The sequence below is a fragment of the Microtus oregoni genome, unplaced genomic scaffold (genome assembly GCF_018167655.1).
Source record: "Microtus oregoni isolate MIOR12 unplaced genomic scaffold, Mior012 000001F_ref0000356, whole genome shotgun sequence".
Lineage (NCBI taxonomy): Eukaryota > Metazoa > Chordata > Mammalia > Rodentia > Cricetidae > Microtus > Microtus oregoni.
In genome coordinates, this window is record NW_024543060.1 from 5,194,730 (window position 1) to 5,214,272 (window position 19,543).

Genomic DNA, 19,543 nt, shown 5'->3' on the forward strand with positions numbered 1-19,543 from the left:
TGAGCTTCTGGAAGATTCCTGCCTCGGCCTCCCAACACAGTGGAGTGTTGGGATTACAGATCAGGCTGCCGCATGGGACTTCTTACCTAGGTTCTGGGGTTCCGTTTTATTCTTTGTGGTAATTTGAATGTAATTGGCCCCCATAATCTCTTAGGGAGTGGCACTATTAGGAGATGTGGCCTTGTTGGAGGAAGCATGTCACTGTGCGGGCCAGCTTTGAGGTTTCCTATGCTTAGGATACTGCCCAGTGTGTCTGTCAATTTCCTGTTGCCTGCAAGATGTAGGACTCTAAGCTGCTTCTCCAGTACCATGTCTGCCTGCATGCCACCATGCTCCCTGCCTTCGTCGTGATGTCTCTTCACAGGAATAAAAACCCCAAGTCACCCTCTGAGCCATCTCCCTAGTCCAAAGCTTGAACACAGCAGAGCGACCTGAGCGCACTGAGGCCATTGCCAAAGGTGTTCAGTGCAGGTCAAAAAAACAAACAAACAAACAAACAAAAAAACACGTATCTGGCAGGAGCAAGGCAGCTGATCTTCCTCACAAGGTGGCCTTGGCTTGAGCAATACAGGTCTCAGAGGCTGGATCAGTGAAGGTGGCAGCTACACCAAGTGCAACACAGGCCAGGCACTTTGGTCATAAGAGACGCTAGGTCAGGAGCTGTGACACCTGGTGAAGCTCTGCACCTTCTGTGGACTTGTGCAGCCTCCAGAGACGCATGCCAAGGTGGGCTGGGGGTGACCTGGGAAGGGAACCTTGGAATGCGGGGCTGAGTGTCAGACAGACCAGGCATCGAGGTCACAAAAAGGGGAGGGGAGGGTGTCAGGGGTCCCTTGCTTGTTTGAAATTCTTGCTCTGAGTGCCACCATTAAAATCAAACATTGTATGTACTTGTCTCCTGGTGGCTTCCTTGTGGGTTTGGGTTCACTTGACCCGGGGACACATGGTGCCTCGGCCCCCTGCTGGCCCAGCATGCACCAGCTCCTGTAATGCGCTGTGAAAGCTGGAGGTGTGCGCTTTATTACTTTAATGCTTTTGCATTTATGGGGGAAATGTCTAACTAAGAAATAGCTAAATTCCCCAAATCGCATTATCAGAAAGTGGCTGGAGAGCCACACTGTGCCCCTGAGACCCTGCGCCACCTGCTTTCAGCAGCATTAATGAAATGGCAAGCGGCACCCGGGGGAACACACGTTGTCACCGGAGTGAAACCTGTAAATTCCTGACAAATGCCATCGCATTTACAGGGCGAGGGAAAAAAGCTCCACACCACTTCTCGTTTATGCTAAGGACTTTATTTTTCAGACCTTTAGAGAACAGTTTTCATCACACACTGATGGAAATGGCAGATGCCCAGGAGAGGCAGGCTCTCTCAGAGCCTAGACTACTGAGTGGACTAGATGAATGAAGGAGCCTTGGGAAACCCACCCCCCCTCTGTGCAGGTCAGGCAGGCCTGCTTCACACACTATCAAACTCCTACGTCTCCATGCAGCACCGTCACACCCACCTACACAATTAGCATGCAGAAAGACACTTCTGAGGATGGACTAGTCTCGGCCAGGGCCGCGAGGCTCTGGCTACGCACACTGGACCATGTCTGCTTAGGACAGAAGAACTGGCTGGCACAGAGCTAGCCTGGCACTCTGGAGATAGCTCACACCGCCCTGCAGATGACAGCCTGGGTCAGGGAAGGCCCCCGACAGGATGGCTGGTGATGGCTGGCACCAAGCTTATCAACACAACCCACAACCTCAGCTCTTCTTTTCCCAAACATAGCACATTTCAAGACAGAAGCACAGTCACTGATGACTTCCTGTGCAGGGTGAACGTGCACGTAGTTACAGGCCAGAGAGTCACGCTGACAGCGTTTCTGTGCTGCAGTCCGGCTTTCATCTTTGGAGTATATAATCTCCTCCCGAGGCTGCCCCTTAGATGACAATCACAAGCGATGATGGTCAAAGGAGTTGATTGGCTTTTGTCACAGCGTCGGAGCCCAAATGGGTCACCTGCAGCCTTCATGCAGAATTAGAAACTAGAAACATCATTTAAGCCTCAAAAGCAGAAGTAACTCCACGGGGACACAAAGGGGGTAGGAGCCTCTGCCAGGAGAGGCTAGAGCTGGGAGCTAGCAGCCACAGGGGAGGACACAATACTTCACAAGGGGTGGGGTGCAGGTTCATCTACTTGCTTAGCCACGGCTGGGTATTCAAGAGACCCTACTCTTGGTCTTCTGCCAGGGAGGTTGCTGCACGAAGGTAGACGGGCGTGGCCATTATTTTAGCATCTTTACCATGTACGGGCCTTGTAATCTGTAGCCAAGTTTTCGGTAGTAATTCCTGGTGCCAACGCCTGCAAGGGAGATAAAGTAAACAGAGCTCTAGTCAGCCTCAGCTTAGCAGCTGTCAGAGCCGGCATGGGCCCCAGCCTCACGCCTTGTCTCTCATTCAGACTGCATTGCCATCCAAACTGCCCTCAGCATAGCAAATCTGTCCCACTGCGATTATGCCGATGTTTAGTTGTATGAACACGGACTGCTGTGTAGGACAAATGCCCTTTCCCAACCGCTAGCACAGGACCAGGGTATATGGCACGCACACTTGTGAGGGTCTGCGTGTACCAGTGCGCGAGGGAATGCAGACGAACAGGGAGTGGGAGTTCACATATGGGGGGCCTATATTCCAAATGGCATTCTGGAGGTGAACAGGGCAGCAGCAGATGGAAAAATGGATTTCCACACAGCTTGTGTATCCCGAGGTGCTGGGATACACAAGGGGTCACAGGAAAAATTTTCTTTCTTCAGCTGTCGCCAGAGAAGTGGGTTTGAGGGAAGGGCCCTGGCTCACAGGACACATAGTTTGTGAGGAGAAAGGAGGGCTTTTCTTACCAAACTGCTTGCCAGTTCTCTGTGGATGCCAACTTAACTCAGTTCTGACAACTACTGAGAGGTAGAGCAGGTAAGTAGGGTGAGGGCTCAGCTCCCAGGATGCCACAGTCTTAGACATCAGTTGTAAACACTTCAGTCTTACCCCAACAAGGAACAGAACACCTCACCATTAGTTCCGCCCACTTCAGAGTGTCTGCGGGTTGGGAAGCGGCTGAAGCCCGTACATACGATGGACAGAGGCTCGCTCACCAGGACTAACTCTAACCAGGGGAGCCACACTGTCTTGCACACTTCAGCTTGTCGTGTTATTATTACGACTTCTGCCCAACACGGGCTTGGTGCAGAGCAAGGGGCTGGTGGACATACAAAAAATGGGCACAGGCAGCAGCTCGGACTGACAACAGGAAGGCTCAAAGCCCAAAGGGCCACCCTTCCCCAAGTTCTAGATCTGAGGGCATACTCCATGATGCTGCAGGTATCCATCCCCTCAGCGAAGAGAAGTGCTATGTCCGACTAGTGACAAAACATTGTAACCCCCAAGATAAGCGGGAACCCAAATATCTCCAGTAGTAGGTGAGTATATTCACCAGGGAATGTAACTCAGCAGTGAGAAACAACTGTTATCCGTATCCATATGGAGAAATTTCCCAGAACCGTGTGGATGGAACTAGATAATAAAACATTCCATTTCAAAATTCAGACATGGGAAAGACTCCAAAATTTGGACAACAGTTAAATCTGAAAGATGACAAGGGTTCAGGGCCTCTGTGGTGCTGAGAATGCTGTCTCACATCCAGGAAGTGGTTACACGGGATACACACTTGCTACTAAAGCTGCCATCTTGACACTTCTCTTTACTCCGTGTGTGTCACACCTCACTACAGAACCGCAAGGGCACCGCCACTTAATACACACGTTCAAGTGTTTCAAGAGTCTGACGGATTCAGCAAAATAAGGCAGAGTGGGGCAGGAGAGGAGGCAGCCAGGAAGCCAGGATCAGGACAACCCAATGTGTTACAGGTACAGACACAGTGGCCTGTGCCCAGCTCCTTCTAGAAGCCAGTTCACCAGCCACTGAACAGCAAACTCCATGCCTGACTCACTCTCAGCAGACGAAAGACCTTTTTATAGGTGGCACCGACTTGGTGAATGCCGGAGCAGGCATGACCTATATAAGAAGTCACAGAGCAGGGTCCTTCCTTGTGACCCACATCAGTGTGTGAGGACAGGAAGATAATCCCACTGGTGGAGCAACCATAGAAAGTCTAGATTCAGAGCCTAGGATCACTAATGGCAGGTCCTAAAGCTTGAACTCCCATCTGAAAACAAGTTCTTCCACACTCCAACCCTGCCTAAACGGCCCTTGTGGTATCAGAGGACAGAACAGGCTGACCGGGTTGACCCCACTGATCTGCCATGCTCACCCCCATGCAGCTCTTGCCTGACTGCCCTCCAGTCCCAGCTCAGGCACTGGAGACCCGGGGATTTCTTTCTTCTAGCCAGAGGCTAGCCCCACTTACAGGATCAACACCTCTCCCTCGTGGCTAGCAGGGCAGACTTCAATTACAGCCACTGGGTCAGCACTGCACGCTCTATTCCACTGTGTCTGCCTCCCTCCTTTTTAAGCCAACAGCTTTTGTCACTGGAGTTATTACAGTGAGTAGCACAGAATCAGGATGTAGTAAATGTCTGGGGACCTATTACACACGCGTTACTTTCATGTTGTGTACACAGAGAAAAGTGCTACTGCAGGACGCACTACAGAAAACTGAAACTGGCGTGGCACTGCGGGCCAGGCGGTGGGAAGACTACACACGGAAGGGGAGGAGCTACCCTTTGGAGCCTTTCAGACCCCCACCTTGCTGGCTGAGGGGCACCATTTTCCATGCACTTACTTATGCTGTAAAGGTCTCAAGCATTTGAAAGTGGAGCCACAGGTCTACTTAGCCTGGAAGTCATCATGCAGCTCCCACAGTGGCTGCTTCACCCCTGATGCTTAGCCACTAACTTTCTGATTGGGGGTGTCCCAAATAATCCCCTCAGATTTACTTAGTTCAGGTCTTGAACACACATAATCTGTTCATTTGTATGGTTCCTGTCAAAGCAAGATGGTGGCCTCGTTTTAAGATCTGCTTCTGGGCAAAGTGTTTTTATAGATCACAGGCCGAGATAAGTCTGGATAACCAGGATGGTGAGAGCCCTGAGTTCCTGGATGGGTGGCTAAGACATGGGCTTTCCTGGAGTTCATGGGAACATTTCTCAGCAGTTACTCCAAGTGAGCCTCCTCCTCCCAGCGGGGGGACTCCGCTCCTCCGTCACATAGAACTGGGTCTTTGAGACCAGGTTGGAAAAGGCATCGGGGCTTTGTTGGGACCCTCTCTGGCTAGATCAGGAACATACAACAGCCCCAGTCAGTTCCTGGGGCTCTTGAGAACCTTCAAGTGCTGTGGAAAGCCTGGCCTCTGGCTGGTCCAAACTCCACTCCCCGCAACCCCACATCTTCTTAGGCATCTTGTTTCCTGAAGTTAAGAATTGCCTATTTCTCCAATCTGCCAGACAAATTGGCCAGTTGGAAAGGGAATGTGGCATCACTCGGCTGCCTGAAGGCCCTTTGTGGGGCCCAGGCAAAGTCCTCAGTCACGGTAACTTTCCTGTGTTAGTCAGCCAGGAGAAAGCAATTACCCTTTGGAGCTGACGTCAGTGGCCTCCTGGACTGTGCTGACGTGCTGGGCTGTCTTGGTCCCAGATCAGCCTGGCTGCTGCCGCCTCTCCCCTACAGGAGCAGCACACAGCTGTGCAAGTAGGAGTTCTCCACACCATCACTTGTGGGGGCTGCCGAGGAGTCAAGCGCTATTGGTCGTGGTCTCTGGGGTGCTTACTATAGACTATAGAGCCCCCCGTTATCAGAGGAGCAGCAACAGTGGGGAGGGTACAGTCCAAAGTCTGGCTTTATCTTCAGGATTACCTGGTCCACAATCAGAACTTATCTACGTTGTAAGGACCTCATTTTTATGGTAGGCAGAGTAAAAATCTGTATGGTCACTACTTTGCCAGCTGTGACAATGCCAAAATGAGGCAAGAGGAAAAAGAATACCACAAAAACCGCCTACAGCAATATTCGCACATGTGACCAGCCTCCGAGTTATCTCCTTGGCCTCCATTTCTGCCTTAGGTCTTTTGGGAGAAGGAAATGTGTGTGAACAGACTTAACTGTGCAGACTACAAACAGTTATCAAATGGCTTCTGCTGTCTTCTCTCAAGGGAATGATGACCCAGGCAAAGTGGGGATTAAAGGAAGAGGGTATGACTTGCTCCAGATGAGGGGGCACTCAGCATGCAGTGGGGACGCCTCTGCTCTATAGGTAGATGATCTCCAAGCCTGGCTGCCAAGAGTCACTGGCCTCCTAGGACACCTACAAACCTGGACACTGGCAGTGACTGCATCTCAGGAACGTTTTCTATGCTGAACATGCGTAGACTCCAAGCCCCTGACACAGAAAGAAGCCCTGCTCTCTGATCCCCTCTCCCTGGCTTTGTGTGATGCCACTTAGCTTAAAACACAGTTCTGCCTACTCTAAGGAGGAAGAGAGGGCACTACTCAAGACTCCGCGCTAACTGCCTCAGCCACTGGCTATGGGAGAGGGTTAACTATGGTTGCATAACGAGGTCAATACACGGTGTATGTGTGTAGATTAAAAGAGTTAACCAGGACACAACGGGAACAAACCCAGTTGTTTAAGTTCTACACTACGGAAGACGGGGAAGATAGTTCAGGGGATGAAGGGGGGAACTCTAGTGCAGATCCCCAGCATCCACGTTAAAAGCTAGGTGTGGCTGTGTGTACTGGGTGTCTCCTTGGATGAATGACCTGTACACAATACCAAATATGCTGCTGCCTTGGACAGTGAACTATCATCAGATCTGCAGTAAGCAAATCTCTCTTACTTCTTCGAGTATCTGTTGCAGCAGTCGGATGGACTAAGACACATGGCTACGGCCAAACAATCCACAGTCTGACATGAACAGGCTCCCTTGCTACCTGTTACAGTTCACCGCCAAGCTTATAAAATGAAATTAAAAGGGGGACAGTTTCAACTACACGAATAATTACTTCATCGGGGAAATGAATCAACCCTTCACACGGATGGAAACATAAGAGAACTCAGGCTGGGATTCCAGCTGGCAAAGGCCATGGGATAACAGAACAGAGGAAGAAATAATGAGCACAAATGAGCACGTGCAAACACATTGCATCCTGGTATTCTGCAACGGAAGAAAATGCTGGTAAATGATTTAGACATTCTCATGCTGACAAGGAAAGGATTAGAAATCTGGAGGTGTATTCTTGTTCTCTGACACTTCTTCTCTTGGGGTACAAGGCTACCCTTTGTCATTAGCAATTATAACTGGATTGAATGAAGATTGAGCCCACATCACCACACTCCCATGGCCAAGTTCAAATGAGAAAGACAAAATACATTAATCTATCCCATGAAGCTGAAATCTGAGTTTTAAAAATTAGATATAAAAATATAAGATGATGGTTTATGTCATTTAATAAAAAATAAAACAAATTAAAGAAACTGTTTCAATTATTTTTGCTCAATTAATCAGCTATCCATCCAGGGCTATATATGTGCTGCAGTATTAATACAGGGAAATATATTCATTAGTTTCATTCATTTACTATTTAAATGAGATTTACTGCATCTCATTGATCTAAAAGGACGGCAATATTTCACTCAAAAACACACTGACATGTAAGTAGGGGAAAGCTTTTATTCTCAACATCTGAAAAAGAACCAATTAACCCAATGACCAGAAGTCTTTCAGATAATCTCTCTCATGTTCTGTTAATAAGGAAAAAAATTACAAAATTGATAATGGTTAGGAGCATAAAACTGAGCTCTTCTTCAAGGTAGCTAGTTATGACAAGGCATTAATACCCTTTTCTTGACTGGAAAGAGGGTACCTGCAGGAACTCTGCTACCCAGCAGCCTAAATGTCCTTTGCACATTTGCAAGGGGTCTTTGAAGATTACACAGTAAAAAGGAACACAGACCCAAAGTAGGAAACTTAGAAATCTAAACAGAATTTGGATTTCCCACATTCCATCATTTCCCACAATGATGTCCAAGCTGGTGATGTTTCCCAGCATCCTGCAGGCTTTTAAGAGAGCACGTGCCGTCTGATTTGAAAGTGGAGTGGCTATTGCGACCAGAGCAGATGCGTGTGATGGCACCAGTCACTCCCACTACCTTCTCTTGTCTCAAACCAGGAACACATCTCTAAGAAGCCAAGGACTGGGAAAATCCACTGCCTGAAGCAAGACCACTCTCTTCTACTGACTTCTCTGACATGGACTTTAAATGGTAGAGTAGGAGGTTCCAGAAGGCAGCCTCCAAACCACAAGAAACTACCTTGTGATACCAGGCTTTGCCAAACGCAATAGTGAGGGGAATGCTTGGTGAATGGACAGGCCACGGCCTCTGTCCAGAAGCCAACTGAAAGGATCAAGACTCTGAAAGCAGGCAGAGCTATGACTTGTCACATGTAAGCGGTCTTCATTGTGACTGACAGCTGACAGGAGAAACCAAAGAAATCTCAACTGTGGGATTACTTATTAAACTACTGAAAGAAAATGACCAGCCAACCGGAATTCTATATTTGACAAGGACAAAGGAGAAAGACATTCCTTGATAAACAAAAGCTAAGGCATTTGTTACCAGGCTTGCCTCATAAGAAAGGCTGAAAGAACCCGGAGCAATCAGAACTAAAGGGCACCATAAAGGGAATCACACAAACAAACAAAGCCTTTAGTTCTAATTTACAATTTCTCTTTACTTCCTATGGAATCTAAAAGGCAAATCTATATAACAATAATTATAAACCTACGTTGATGAACACACAAGTCTGAAGAAAACCTGTGGTAAAAACAGCACACAGTGAGAGGGACAGACGGGCTAGGGCCAGTGCTTCAAGACATCATACCACTGCCAACAGCAGAGCAAACAGTTTCACAGGAGCACATGGTGTGTTCTGTGGGTAACCATGTCAAGCCAGAAAAACACTGTAACCAGACAAAATTGCCTTTCCTACCAGTGTGGAATGGAACCAGAAATCAGGAAGAGGTAGGAGGGAGGCGCTGAGACATGCAGGTGGAGAACATAACTAGAAGCGGGGCCTCATGCTGCAACGCAGGGGTGGATATCTAGGACAGGTGGGACTCTGGTGATGCAGCTGTTCTGGGGTCACTCACTTCTCATAGCTACCTCAGAAACCATGGTACCCGTGTGTTTGTGAGGTGTGCTGCTGAGCTGGAAGCCTCTTAAGACACGGCTTCTAGGCAGATGCAGAGCAGGCCCTGCACCGTGGGTCAGCTGGTGCTTTCCACCATGGAAAAACTTCCAGGGCAATGACCATGGCGGATAAGATAGGGTCTCATCTCCAGCTGTCGAGGTGCTCTCTCTGCCTTGACCAGGACTTGGACAATTACTTGTGAGACTGAAGGCATTTTATCATACACACACACAGACACACACACACACGATGAAAACTGCAGAACACATAATATGTGGAAATTAACATACTCTTAAATGGCCAACAGGTCAAAGAAGTAATCTCAGGGAGTTGGAAACTACTATGCACAACAAGACTGAAAGCAAAGCAGGCTGATGGATCACTCCTATAACCCAGGACTCACAGCTGATGGAGGAAAACTGCCATACGCTTGAGCCTACCTGCAGTACAGTGAGTTCTAGGCCAATCTGGGCCTCAGAGAAAAATCCCTGTTTAAAAAAAAAAACTGAATACATTTCATTCCCATATACACTGAGTCCAGCAAAGGCAGTGTTCAGAGGGAAACTTATAGTGCAAATGGTCACACTGAAAATAAGAAATATCTCAAAATCGAGAAATGTCGGAGATAAAAAATGAGCATATTAAACTCAAACCTAGAACAAGAAAGGCGATGACAGAAACTAGGGATAAAATACTGAACAGATAATAAAATCAAAAGTTCATTCTTAAAGCTGCTCAATCTCACCTCAGAGAGAAGAGAAACAAGTGGGGACATTGTTTACACCCACACACAAGAATCTAAACTAGTAAACAAAACAAGTGCAGAACAGCAGCAACAAGGAGCTGGCGAGAGGGCTCCCTGGGTAAAGGGGCTGGCCCAGGCCATCTATCACACAGGTGGAAGGTGAGGAACGACTCTAAAGTTGTCACGACCCTGACACATACACTGTGACACATGCAGCTGCCTCCCACTAGATAAATGTATCAAACCATTTTTAATAAAAGAGGAGGAAAGAAATATAATTATGAGCGCAAACTATGGAAAAACTAGGAACAAACACCCTAGACAACCCACATGAAACACAGAAAATTTTCAGAAACACAAAACCTGACAGAGAACAGGGTCTAAATTACAACAAGGAGAACCAGGCTCACAGTCAAATGTAATCCCTCCATTCTTTAGATGGCTGGGGAGGCCAGGATCAAATAGCTGTAGGTAATTCTACCCATCAGATTTGAAAAGAATTGGTATCAACTCTTCCTAAAGACTTCTAACCAATGGAGAAGAACTAATTCTCTTTGGTGTCAGAACTATCCAGCTCCAAAGCCACCCCAGCTAAGTCCTGTCACAGCACAGACCAGGCCTATCTCTATGTCCTGCTGAAGTTCTCACATAGCACCATTAAGCAAATAAATAATTTCTCTTTTAAACCTCTAGATTAGAAGGAGGAGGATTGTGTTAGTCAAACAATCTGAGCAACCAGGAACTTGTGCACCATTCACAGGGAGAAGGAAAGGGCCTCATGGACACCAGACAACCACCTGCTCAGGAAGGCACAGTGGGGCGGGCATTAATAAACTAGCCCACAACTACTGCCTTACAGCCTTTGTTCCCGAGAGAGAACTTGTCAGGGGCCAGAGCTCAGGCCAGGATGCCAGAAGAGTGAAAACATGCCATGTGATATGATGGAAGCAGAAATCCCCAAACTAAAAGGCTCTAAGAACCCTTGGCTTAATGGGCTGCAGCAATATTTTCAGTACTATTTATCAATATCTAGTCATCTTAAGGGAGAGAATCCTGACTCTAATAGATACAAACAATAAAACATTATTAAATTAATGGGTAAAGGCAATGTCAAATGTTTACAGAGGAAAAAACCCAATACTGTTCCTAGGAGAGTTGATGAGGAGTTAAGGTTGCAATAAAGCATTATAAAAGACCAAAGTATGGCAGTCCCTTAAAGAAGGCTTGCTGCTCCACAAGAAACCTGAGCAGCGTTTACCTTTATAATAAAGGCAGACAGCCAATAACCTCAAAGCTCCCAGAACTTTAGGGATATCTGCACAGACGACATGGTACAACCCATTCCTCCTCCTAAGCAAAAGCACACAACCATTAGTGCCAATATCCACAAACCAGAAGGAACGGGACTGGGGAGAAACCTAGAGTATGGCCATGGGAGCAAGGCTAGCCTTTGGATGGCAGACAGTTCTGAAACTCAAGGCGGCTAAAAGGTAAATGCCAACATGCAGTTCTTCCACTGCCGCCAGGCTAGTGTATCAGTGCTACTGCTTCTGTTGAGGAAATGTCCCCAAGACTCAGAAACCTACAAGATCTAAATAGTAGCCTACTGAGGAATACTGAGTATGAGCACTAAGGAGGTCATATGATACTTAGAGTTGGATGGTTTAATGCAAAATGCTACAAACTGGTACCTTAATCATTTACAACAAAGTGGTACCTGATACATCTACAAGGGACAAATGCCAAGCCCAAGGAATAAAAATTCCTGAGATAAGCCAGGCAACAATGCTTCTGTGGCTGAACAACAAGAGACACCAATTAGCAAGCACACAGTCAACCTGTTATCTAGCTGAATAGTATTCTATGCCATCAATGCCAGTCTGACTAATGATGCTGACGTTAATAGAGGACTTGTAACAGCATAATGCTTTATGATGCATCTATTGTCTTTAAAAGCAAGATGATAGTAATGATAAAAAAACAAGCCCACTGGAATACGTATCAAAAAAGCAACACGTATGATCTACTGTTAAAAATCAAAGTGGAAGAAGACACATGGAATCCAGAAAACGTGCATTTAGTTAGAAGATGCTGCAGGGTAGTTTACTGGAAAGAAAATTATATGAAGGGTGAAGGAGAGAGCACAAAAGAGGAAACACTCTTTCTCTTATTTTTTTGCTAAGTCCTGTATTAACACACATGCACAAGTGGTACAAACCAGTTTGCATTTGGCAGGTTTCCTGGCCCATTAGCAAATAGTCTGCCATAATAAAGAGACGTTCTTCTGGGGACTCTGGTAGGATTATGAGTCCATTATCAGACAGAAGAGGCTACAAATGGACCCTGCTTTTCAACTAGATTATAATGCAAAGAATAAAATAACCTTGACCCAAAATGGAGAGCCGTGCAGGAACCTGGGATACAGGTGAGGTTTCTCAGGTCCAGGAAGTAAATCTCAGCTGGTCATAGCCTAAAGAAACAATTGCTATTTTCTGTCCACACAGAACATTATTAATCAGGGGCTCTGGAGCACAAGACCATTAATTTCTGTCCCAGGAAGCCATGTTGGATTATATAAAGCACAGACACATTGATTTTTGACTACTGGGGACTATAGTCACAGCTTTAGGTCACATGGTTTTGAATAATATGATTAAGAATGACCTCATATTCACAGTGACTGTTTCACTCACCCTGTATTTAGATCTATCCTTCCCTCGTCATTGGCATCATAATAGGTTTAAACAAAATGGCTATCAGGCTCTGACTTGAGAGGTTTCTGACATCAACTATCCAGACCTTTTCTCATCTCTCACCATCACTGTGATCTATCAAGCTTGTACAGCTCTTGGCCAATGGCCATATTAATTTTCTACTTGAAAGAACACAAATAGAATACTGCTTATGACGAAGGTAGTCAGGGAGCTTGGGGAATAGCTGTCCATCTTACCGCATAGTAATTAGCTTGGCAAACTGAAACAGTAACATGATTAAATCTGATACCTAGCCAAAATTACCAAAAGAAAAAAGAATCCCTTATTCTGTTGAAGGTGCTAAATGGCGTTTTAAACAGTGGCTATTGATGGTTATATTTGCCCCTATAGAAATGATATGGACATTGTGACATCAGAATTCTGTTTTCCATGGTGATTTTAGTGATGGCATTTGAAAGATTGTAGTTAGCTTTCTCAGTAGAGGTCCTTGCTCTTACTCCATAAATGAAGGATGAGATAAACTGCTTCTTGATGTTAGAAGGACAGGCTGCTGATCATCAGATAGACAAACTCCATGGATTTTAAGTAAACAGGCACCCACAGAAGCCGCTCAGGTAAGCGGCCAAGACACTGATGCCCTTGAACACAACTGGGACTAGCTGCTTTGCAATAGAATAACAGCTAACAGATAGTCCCTACCAATACATTATTTTATAAACTAGTTTTTAAAAATTATTTTATTTTATTTGGAGATGGGGTTTCTCTGTGTAACAGAACTTGCTTTGTAGACCAGGCTGGCCTGGAACAGTTAAGAAATACATGTTCCTCTGCCTCCCAAGTGCTGTGATTAAAGGCATGTGCCACCACTGCCTGGCTAACTAGTTTTAGCACACTGATTTGCATATATATATATGCATGCAAAAAGAAGCACTTAATCCTGGTGGAGAAATGACTTGGAGCCTAAGGAGGAGTCGCATCCTCCCCTGCAAATGGGGACAATGATGGATGGAGATCCAGTTCGCAGAAGGTGGCTTAACATTACACCTCTCCTTTTAACAGTCTTACTCTGTAGCCCATGATGGCCTTGAACTCACGGCAATCCTCCTGTCTCAGACTCCCAAGTATTGGGATTATAGATTCTTTTATTTTTCCCCTCAACACATCTAGCGATTTTGATGATGATGAAGCTAAATATTTCATTTCTGCTTTTAAAATAATTTTTACAGTTAAAGCTGACAGTTAACTTTAAAACTGTTTACTAAGATAATTGTGTACTTTTAAAATGTGTGAACTTGAATGCCTCATAGTACTTCATCTAACCGCTTAAAGCAGCTTCAGTGCTTCTCATGGAGCTATGTTCACCAAGTACAGTGTACAGTTTTCAATAAATACATGGAAGCAACAGATAAAAACATAAATAAGGAAAACAAGAATATGCAGAACCTTTCTGACTAGTGGTTCAAATCAGATCAAAAGCAAAGTTGCTAGCACTGTCCAGAGGTAGAGCACCAGATAATAAATCTAAGTAACAGAGAAAACCCACTGCCAAGATGAAGGGAAAGGCATTACTCTTACAGCTAGGCCAACACAATGACAAATGATCCCTCAACCTCTCTCCTCATGAGTCATGTCAAGACAGAACAGCCATGCCACCACTGTGTGTGACTTAGAAGAACGCCACAGACAAGAGAGAGCAGAATCAGGAGCTGAGGAGAACGTCAGAGAAAACAGTAGTGTCAGTGGTGACCAAAGTCGTGGATCTACAAGCCACAGCCGGGACCAATATTTTATGGGAATTTCGTCACCATCAATTTCATCATCAAATACCTACCTGAGAATAAGGATGAAATTTATTACTGAAGAAATTAAAGAGTTGTCTATGGTATCAGAAAAGGGGCTGGTAAAGTGTACTAAAACTTGTGTTTAAATGCTTAGTCCATAGGCAGTGGCACTATCAGGAGGAAATATCACTGTGGGGGCAGGCTTTGAAGTCTCATATAGTCAAGCTATGCCCAGTATAGCACAAAGTTGTCCTGCAGCCTACAGATAAAGATGTAGAACTCTCAGCTGGCTCTCCAGAACCATGTCTTCCTGCACACTGCCGTGCTTCCTGCCATGATGACAACTGACTAAGCCTCTGTACTGTAAGCCAGCCCCAATTAATCATTTTCCTTTGGAAGAGTTGCCGTGGTCATGGTGTCTCTTCACAACATTAGAACCCTAACCAAGATACCAGACTAAATGGTCAAAGATAACCTGATTTTAATAAAATTAATAAGGACCGTGAAATTCATTAGGTCACCAGGAGAGTGGCTGTCAAGGCAGGAATGGAGCACTGGCTCCCTGCACACTCCCCACCAACCATCTCTTTTCTGTGTCACATTTAATGGTGCCGTTCATGAAACACACCCCACAAACAGCAGTACCAAGTATCATTAGAGAATTTTGTATTAAGATCAATGTACAGAGCAACTGTTGACTTTTTTTTTTTCTTCCCAAGACAGGGTTTCTCTGTAGCTTTGGAGCTTGTCCTGGAACTAGCTCTTGTAGACCAGGCTGGCCTCAAATTCACAGAGATCCGCCTGTCTCTGCCTCCCGAGTGCTGGGATTAAAGGCATGCACCACCACCATCCCGCTCTTTTTGACTTTTTATAAATGCCAGTTAAAACATAATTTGGGGCTAGAGAGATGGCTTAGCGATTAAGAGCACCCAGCGTTCAATTCCTAGCATACACACGATAACTCACAACTGTCTGTAATTCTAGTTCCAGGGGATCTGACACCCTCACAAAGACATATATGCAGGCAAAAAATACCAATGCACATGAAATGAAAGTAAATATATTAAAATACATGTGAGTATGTCATGTACACACACACTCACAATCACCACCATACTTAGAAAAAAATCGAAGGAAAAAGCAACATTAACACATGACACACTAATAAACACTTGTTATCTACCTTCCATACGTTCTGAACCATAGATACAGAATGCACCTGCCACACAGCAAATGTGTTCAGTGTTTCCTTGTGAAGGTTGGTCAGAGTCAAACAGGAAGTCAAGGAGTCCATACGGGGCTTTCTTTACTACAATGGTGGGGCTCCAGACCAGAAGGCAGGAAACAGTGCTCACCAAACTTTCTCCCAAAGAACTCACGTCAGCTCCAAGAAGTCCTTCCAGGGCTGTTCCTATAGAAACCCATCCTGGCTGAAGAACCCTCTGCAGGGTGCCAGGGGAGGAGACCCAGCACTGCTGCAGACAGAAAGGTTCTCTTGCCTGAGTCTCTAAGCAAGTCGTTTCTTGTAATTTTAGAAATTCACCATGCAGATGACATGAAATTGAGCTATCATTTAGATTACGAGAAAAGGCTGGTGAGCACAGATGCGAACTCCCACTCAGAAAGACACCCTGCTCAGAAAAAATAGACAGAGGCTCTTATGTGCAATTGGATTTGACCTTGGGCAAATCGGGCCTTGGGTAGATACTTCTGAGGGAAAAGGGATGTCAGGAAGGCAGTGATGGAAAATGGACATCTGATTAGGGTCCCAAAGACACCAGAAAAATTACGTGCTACAGTGTCATCTGGGAGTGTAGGGCTGCAGGTCAGAGAATTAAGATCACCTTAACGACTGGGAAGAGAGCATAGTGTTTAGAGAATACTTGATTCTAGCCTCTCATATTGGCCTGGAGACAATCACACACTGGCTGGTTAGCAACTGTGAGCTCTGAGCCCACAACGAGACCAGAATGCAATAAAGACTTTAGCAAGCTCTGTGGGTGAGTTCAGGTGTTGTCTGCCCCGTCCAGATGCACAGACAGAAGGCATTCTGAGGCAGGCTGCCCTTTCCTGGTACTCCTGGCCAAGTACAGGGGAAGCTAGGAGAGGGACTCATTCTCTATTACTCATCAGTGCCAGCCACATAGCTCAGCCAGGTGGTACTTTGTGGGATTCAAGTAATGGAGAAAAGTAGAAAAAGCTAGACATGCTAAGAAGTACATTATTTATCTGGGTAACATCAAAAACCCAAGTCAGACTAAATGATTAAGTGAGCCTGTGTGATTATATTTCTATAATTGTAATCATGAAGACCTGGGCACCAGTATTGATTTTATTGACTCGCAACTTCTTATTGATTTTTCTTTTAAAAACCTCATTTCAGCTTTAATTTTCAGAAGAATATTTCTTAGCTCACAGGTAAGCTTTTGGGATATGGTAGTAAAACAGGAAAACAAAATACATTCTGGGGCAAATACACCGTAAATTTTGATTCTGCCTTTCACGATCTTAGATTCCCTACTAGAAATTAGTAATTTTTTCTTATAGGGACACCACACTGAAGACTGTGAGTAAAAGGGGTTGTCCATCATTTCTTGCTCCCCCTACCCTCAAATCTCCTCATGTCTCCTCCCTAACTATAAGATGCCCTTGGTCTACAGGGGCGGAGGGGTGTTCTTACATGATTCAGAATGCACAAGTGCCTTGGCAAAGCTGGAGGAATCAAGAACACGGCAGGCTCAGGAAGAGCTCGGAACTTCCTCTGCCCTACCTTCTCAAATATTCTTCCAGCCTGTCTTGGAGGGGAGACCATTCTGACCTCTAATCTAAGGATAGAGAGGTATCAAGAGGAACGAACAGGCCCTGCTAAGTCTCCTTATTCTTGTCTGTCTCCCCAACCCGCCTTTTCACTGTCTTCCTGTACACCTTTCTCCCCGCCCCCTATTGTGGTCTCTTTTCTCTCCGGCATACCATCCGTTCTGCTTTCATGCCAGAGTTCCTTTGAACTGACTCAGAGTTCAGCTGCAAGTCCGTATACTCCTAACAGCAAAGGAGCATTCCTGGCTCACATCCTTCCTCCTACCATATTTTCCCATGACTTTCCACTCTTCATCAATGCTCAAGTTACACGCATCTCCTGGCCTTCATTTTCTCAGGAAGGATGGCTCCTGTGTCTCAGTCATTTTATATGAATTTGTATACTTTCCTCCTGTTGATTTGTCTTTGCCTATTTAATTTTTGGATCTGGCCTGGGACCCTAAGAGGGCAGAGGAAAAATTCTTCCTCCTTTCCACTTCCAAATGACAAAGCTGTCACTCAGGAGCAAAGGCAACAGCGGCGTCACGGAAAGAGCAAGAAGTACACCCTGCCTTCAATCATTGCCCGAACCAGCAATCAGGCTCTACGCTGCTCACGTTTCCTCAGGCCCATACTATCAAACTCCACTGCCGCAGACAGAGCAGCTGACAGAGAGCACAAGAGACAAGTTGACCACAATGACCAGAGGTCAGGCGAGCAAAGAAAGTGCACTAGTTACTGGCCTGGCGCTCTGAGGAACCAAGTGCTTCTAGAACCCCAAGTTGACCAACTGCTCTCAGAAATTTCCCAAAGATTGGAGCATAAGTCCTTAGCTTGTCAGCCTGGACCAGTTTTAAACAGAGTACTCATACAGAGGCAAGAGAGTGACTCTCACTGTGGTGTCAGTGTGAAATGTCAATGAATGAATCATGAACTCCTCTCTCCAGTCACCTGATATAACTGCAATTTTCCCAGATCCATGCTCTTCTAGAGCGATTCTTTCTGCTTCTTCCATCAGCAGTGTGCCGAACCCCTAGAAAGAGCATAAAGGAGTTCATGGATTAATAAGGAAAGGAAATCCATTAAGAGAGGTCCACAAAACACAGTAGTTGGTAAAATGTCTTAAAGTCGGTGATAAAAATCTACTGATGATTAAGGAAAAGGAAGCCACTGGACCCTGCCCAGAGTCACACTTAGAGAAGAGGTCAACACTGTGACAAGAGTCAGCTATGGCATTTTGGGGGATGGGGTTGGGTCAGCTCAGGGCTGCCTTGCCTTCTGGTCCTTCTCTTTAGGAAGGTCTAGGCAACTGCAGTTGACCCGAGTCTGGACTAATAGAATAGGTCTTATCTGTCCAACTCACCTTCCGCTTTTGAAAGGGGTCTTTCCTAAGTCTATTTCTGTTTTTAATATATTTTCCTGAAACTTCTAATTTTAGGTTGTTGGGGGTTAAAACAGGGTTTCATAGATACTACATAACTTACACCTGTGAAGCAAATTCCTGCCATTACCTCATTTGATTCCGCAGGCTGTATCTGTTGTCCCCTGGTGCCCACAGGACCACATGGGAGCAACACTGAGACAGGATGCCCTGAACTGAAATGAACCCTGTTCTTTCCCGTCCTATCTTTCCCTTCCCTCCTCACTCCACTGCTTTTGTTGTTTCCTATTTCAGACAATTTCTTATCTATAGACCAAGGAGAAGCAGGACGCAGATTACCTGATGCTGAAATTTGGAGGGATCCCGGCTGCTCACAGGAACTACACTTCCATACACATGTAGTTCTCGGACTATGGAGGCACCCCCGCCCAATTCGAATCGGAAAGTTTCCACGGAGCACTTCCGCAGCCTCAGGAGGCCAATCAGAATGTCCTGTTCAGGATCTTCGTAGGACAGGAAAGTTTCCCAGCCACCACTGGCAACATAATCTCTCCGCACCAACTCAATCTGTTGGATAAAAAGCCATGAAAAAACCTCATTCAGAATTAGAGAACCAAGCTCATTTTTATAATTGTATGGATGTGTTTAGGCTAATGTTCAGCTAGGAACAAAGAATGAATCATCACTAATTATGGCTTTTATTTGCCTTTTCTCAAGCACAGGATTAAATAAGAGCTCATGCCTTGTTTGTGGACTACTATAAATGGAGAACAATTTTACAAATATTTGAACTTAATTAACCTTGAGATTCTTACAGATAGCCCCAGCTCAGTGACTTCTTCTATAGAAATTTATGATGTCCTATGAATTGTCTCTAAGATATAACTACAGATTAATCACACGTTTGGCTTTTAGAGCCCCCGTCCCCATTTTGCTTTCAA

The 19,543-nt window shown here is 45.6% G+C and overlaps 1 protein-coding gene across 1 annotated transcript in view; it reads right to left on the reverse strand.

The window, feature by feature from the left end:
• Positions 1-1,279: 1,279 nt before the first annotated feature.
• Positions 1,280-19,543, reverse strand: part of Elp3 (elongator acetyltransferase complex subunit 3) — a 65,603-nt gene continuing 47,339 nt past the window's right edge. The window contains exons 13-15 of the mRNA XM_041672933.1: positions 18,942-19,169; positions 18,173-18,254; positions 1,280-2,350 (exon numbers count right to left, since the gene is read on the reverse strand). Coding sequence (XP_041528867.1) covers positions 2,274-2,350; positions 18,173-18,254; positions 18,942-19,169 — 387 coding nt within the window. The 3' untranslated portion in view covers positions 1,280-2,273. The remainder of the gene's footprint in view (positions 2,351-18,172; positions 18,255-18,941; positions 19,170-19,543) is intronic.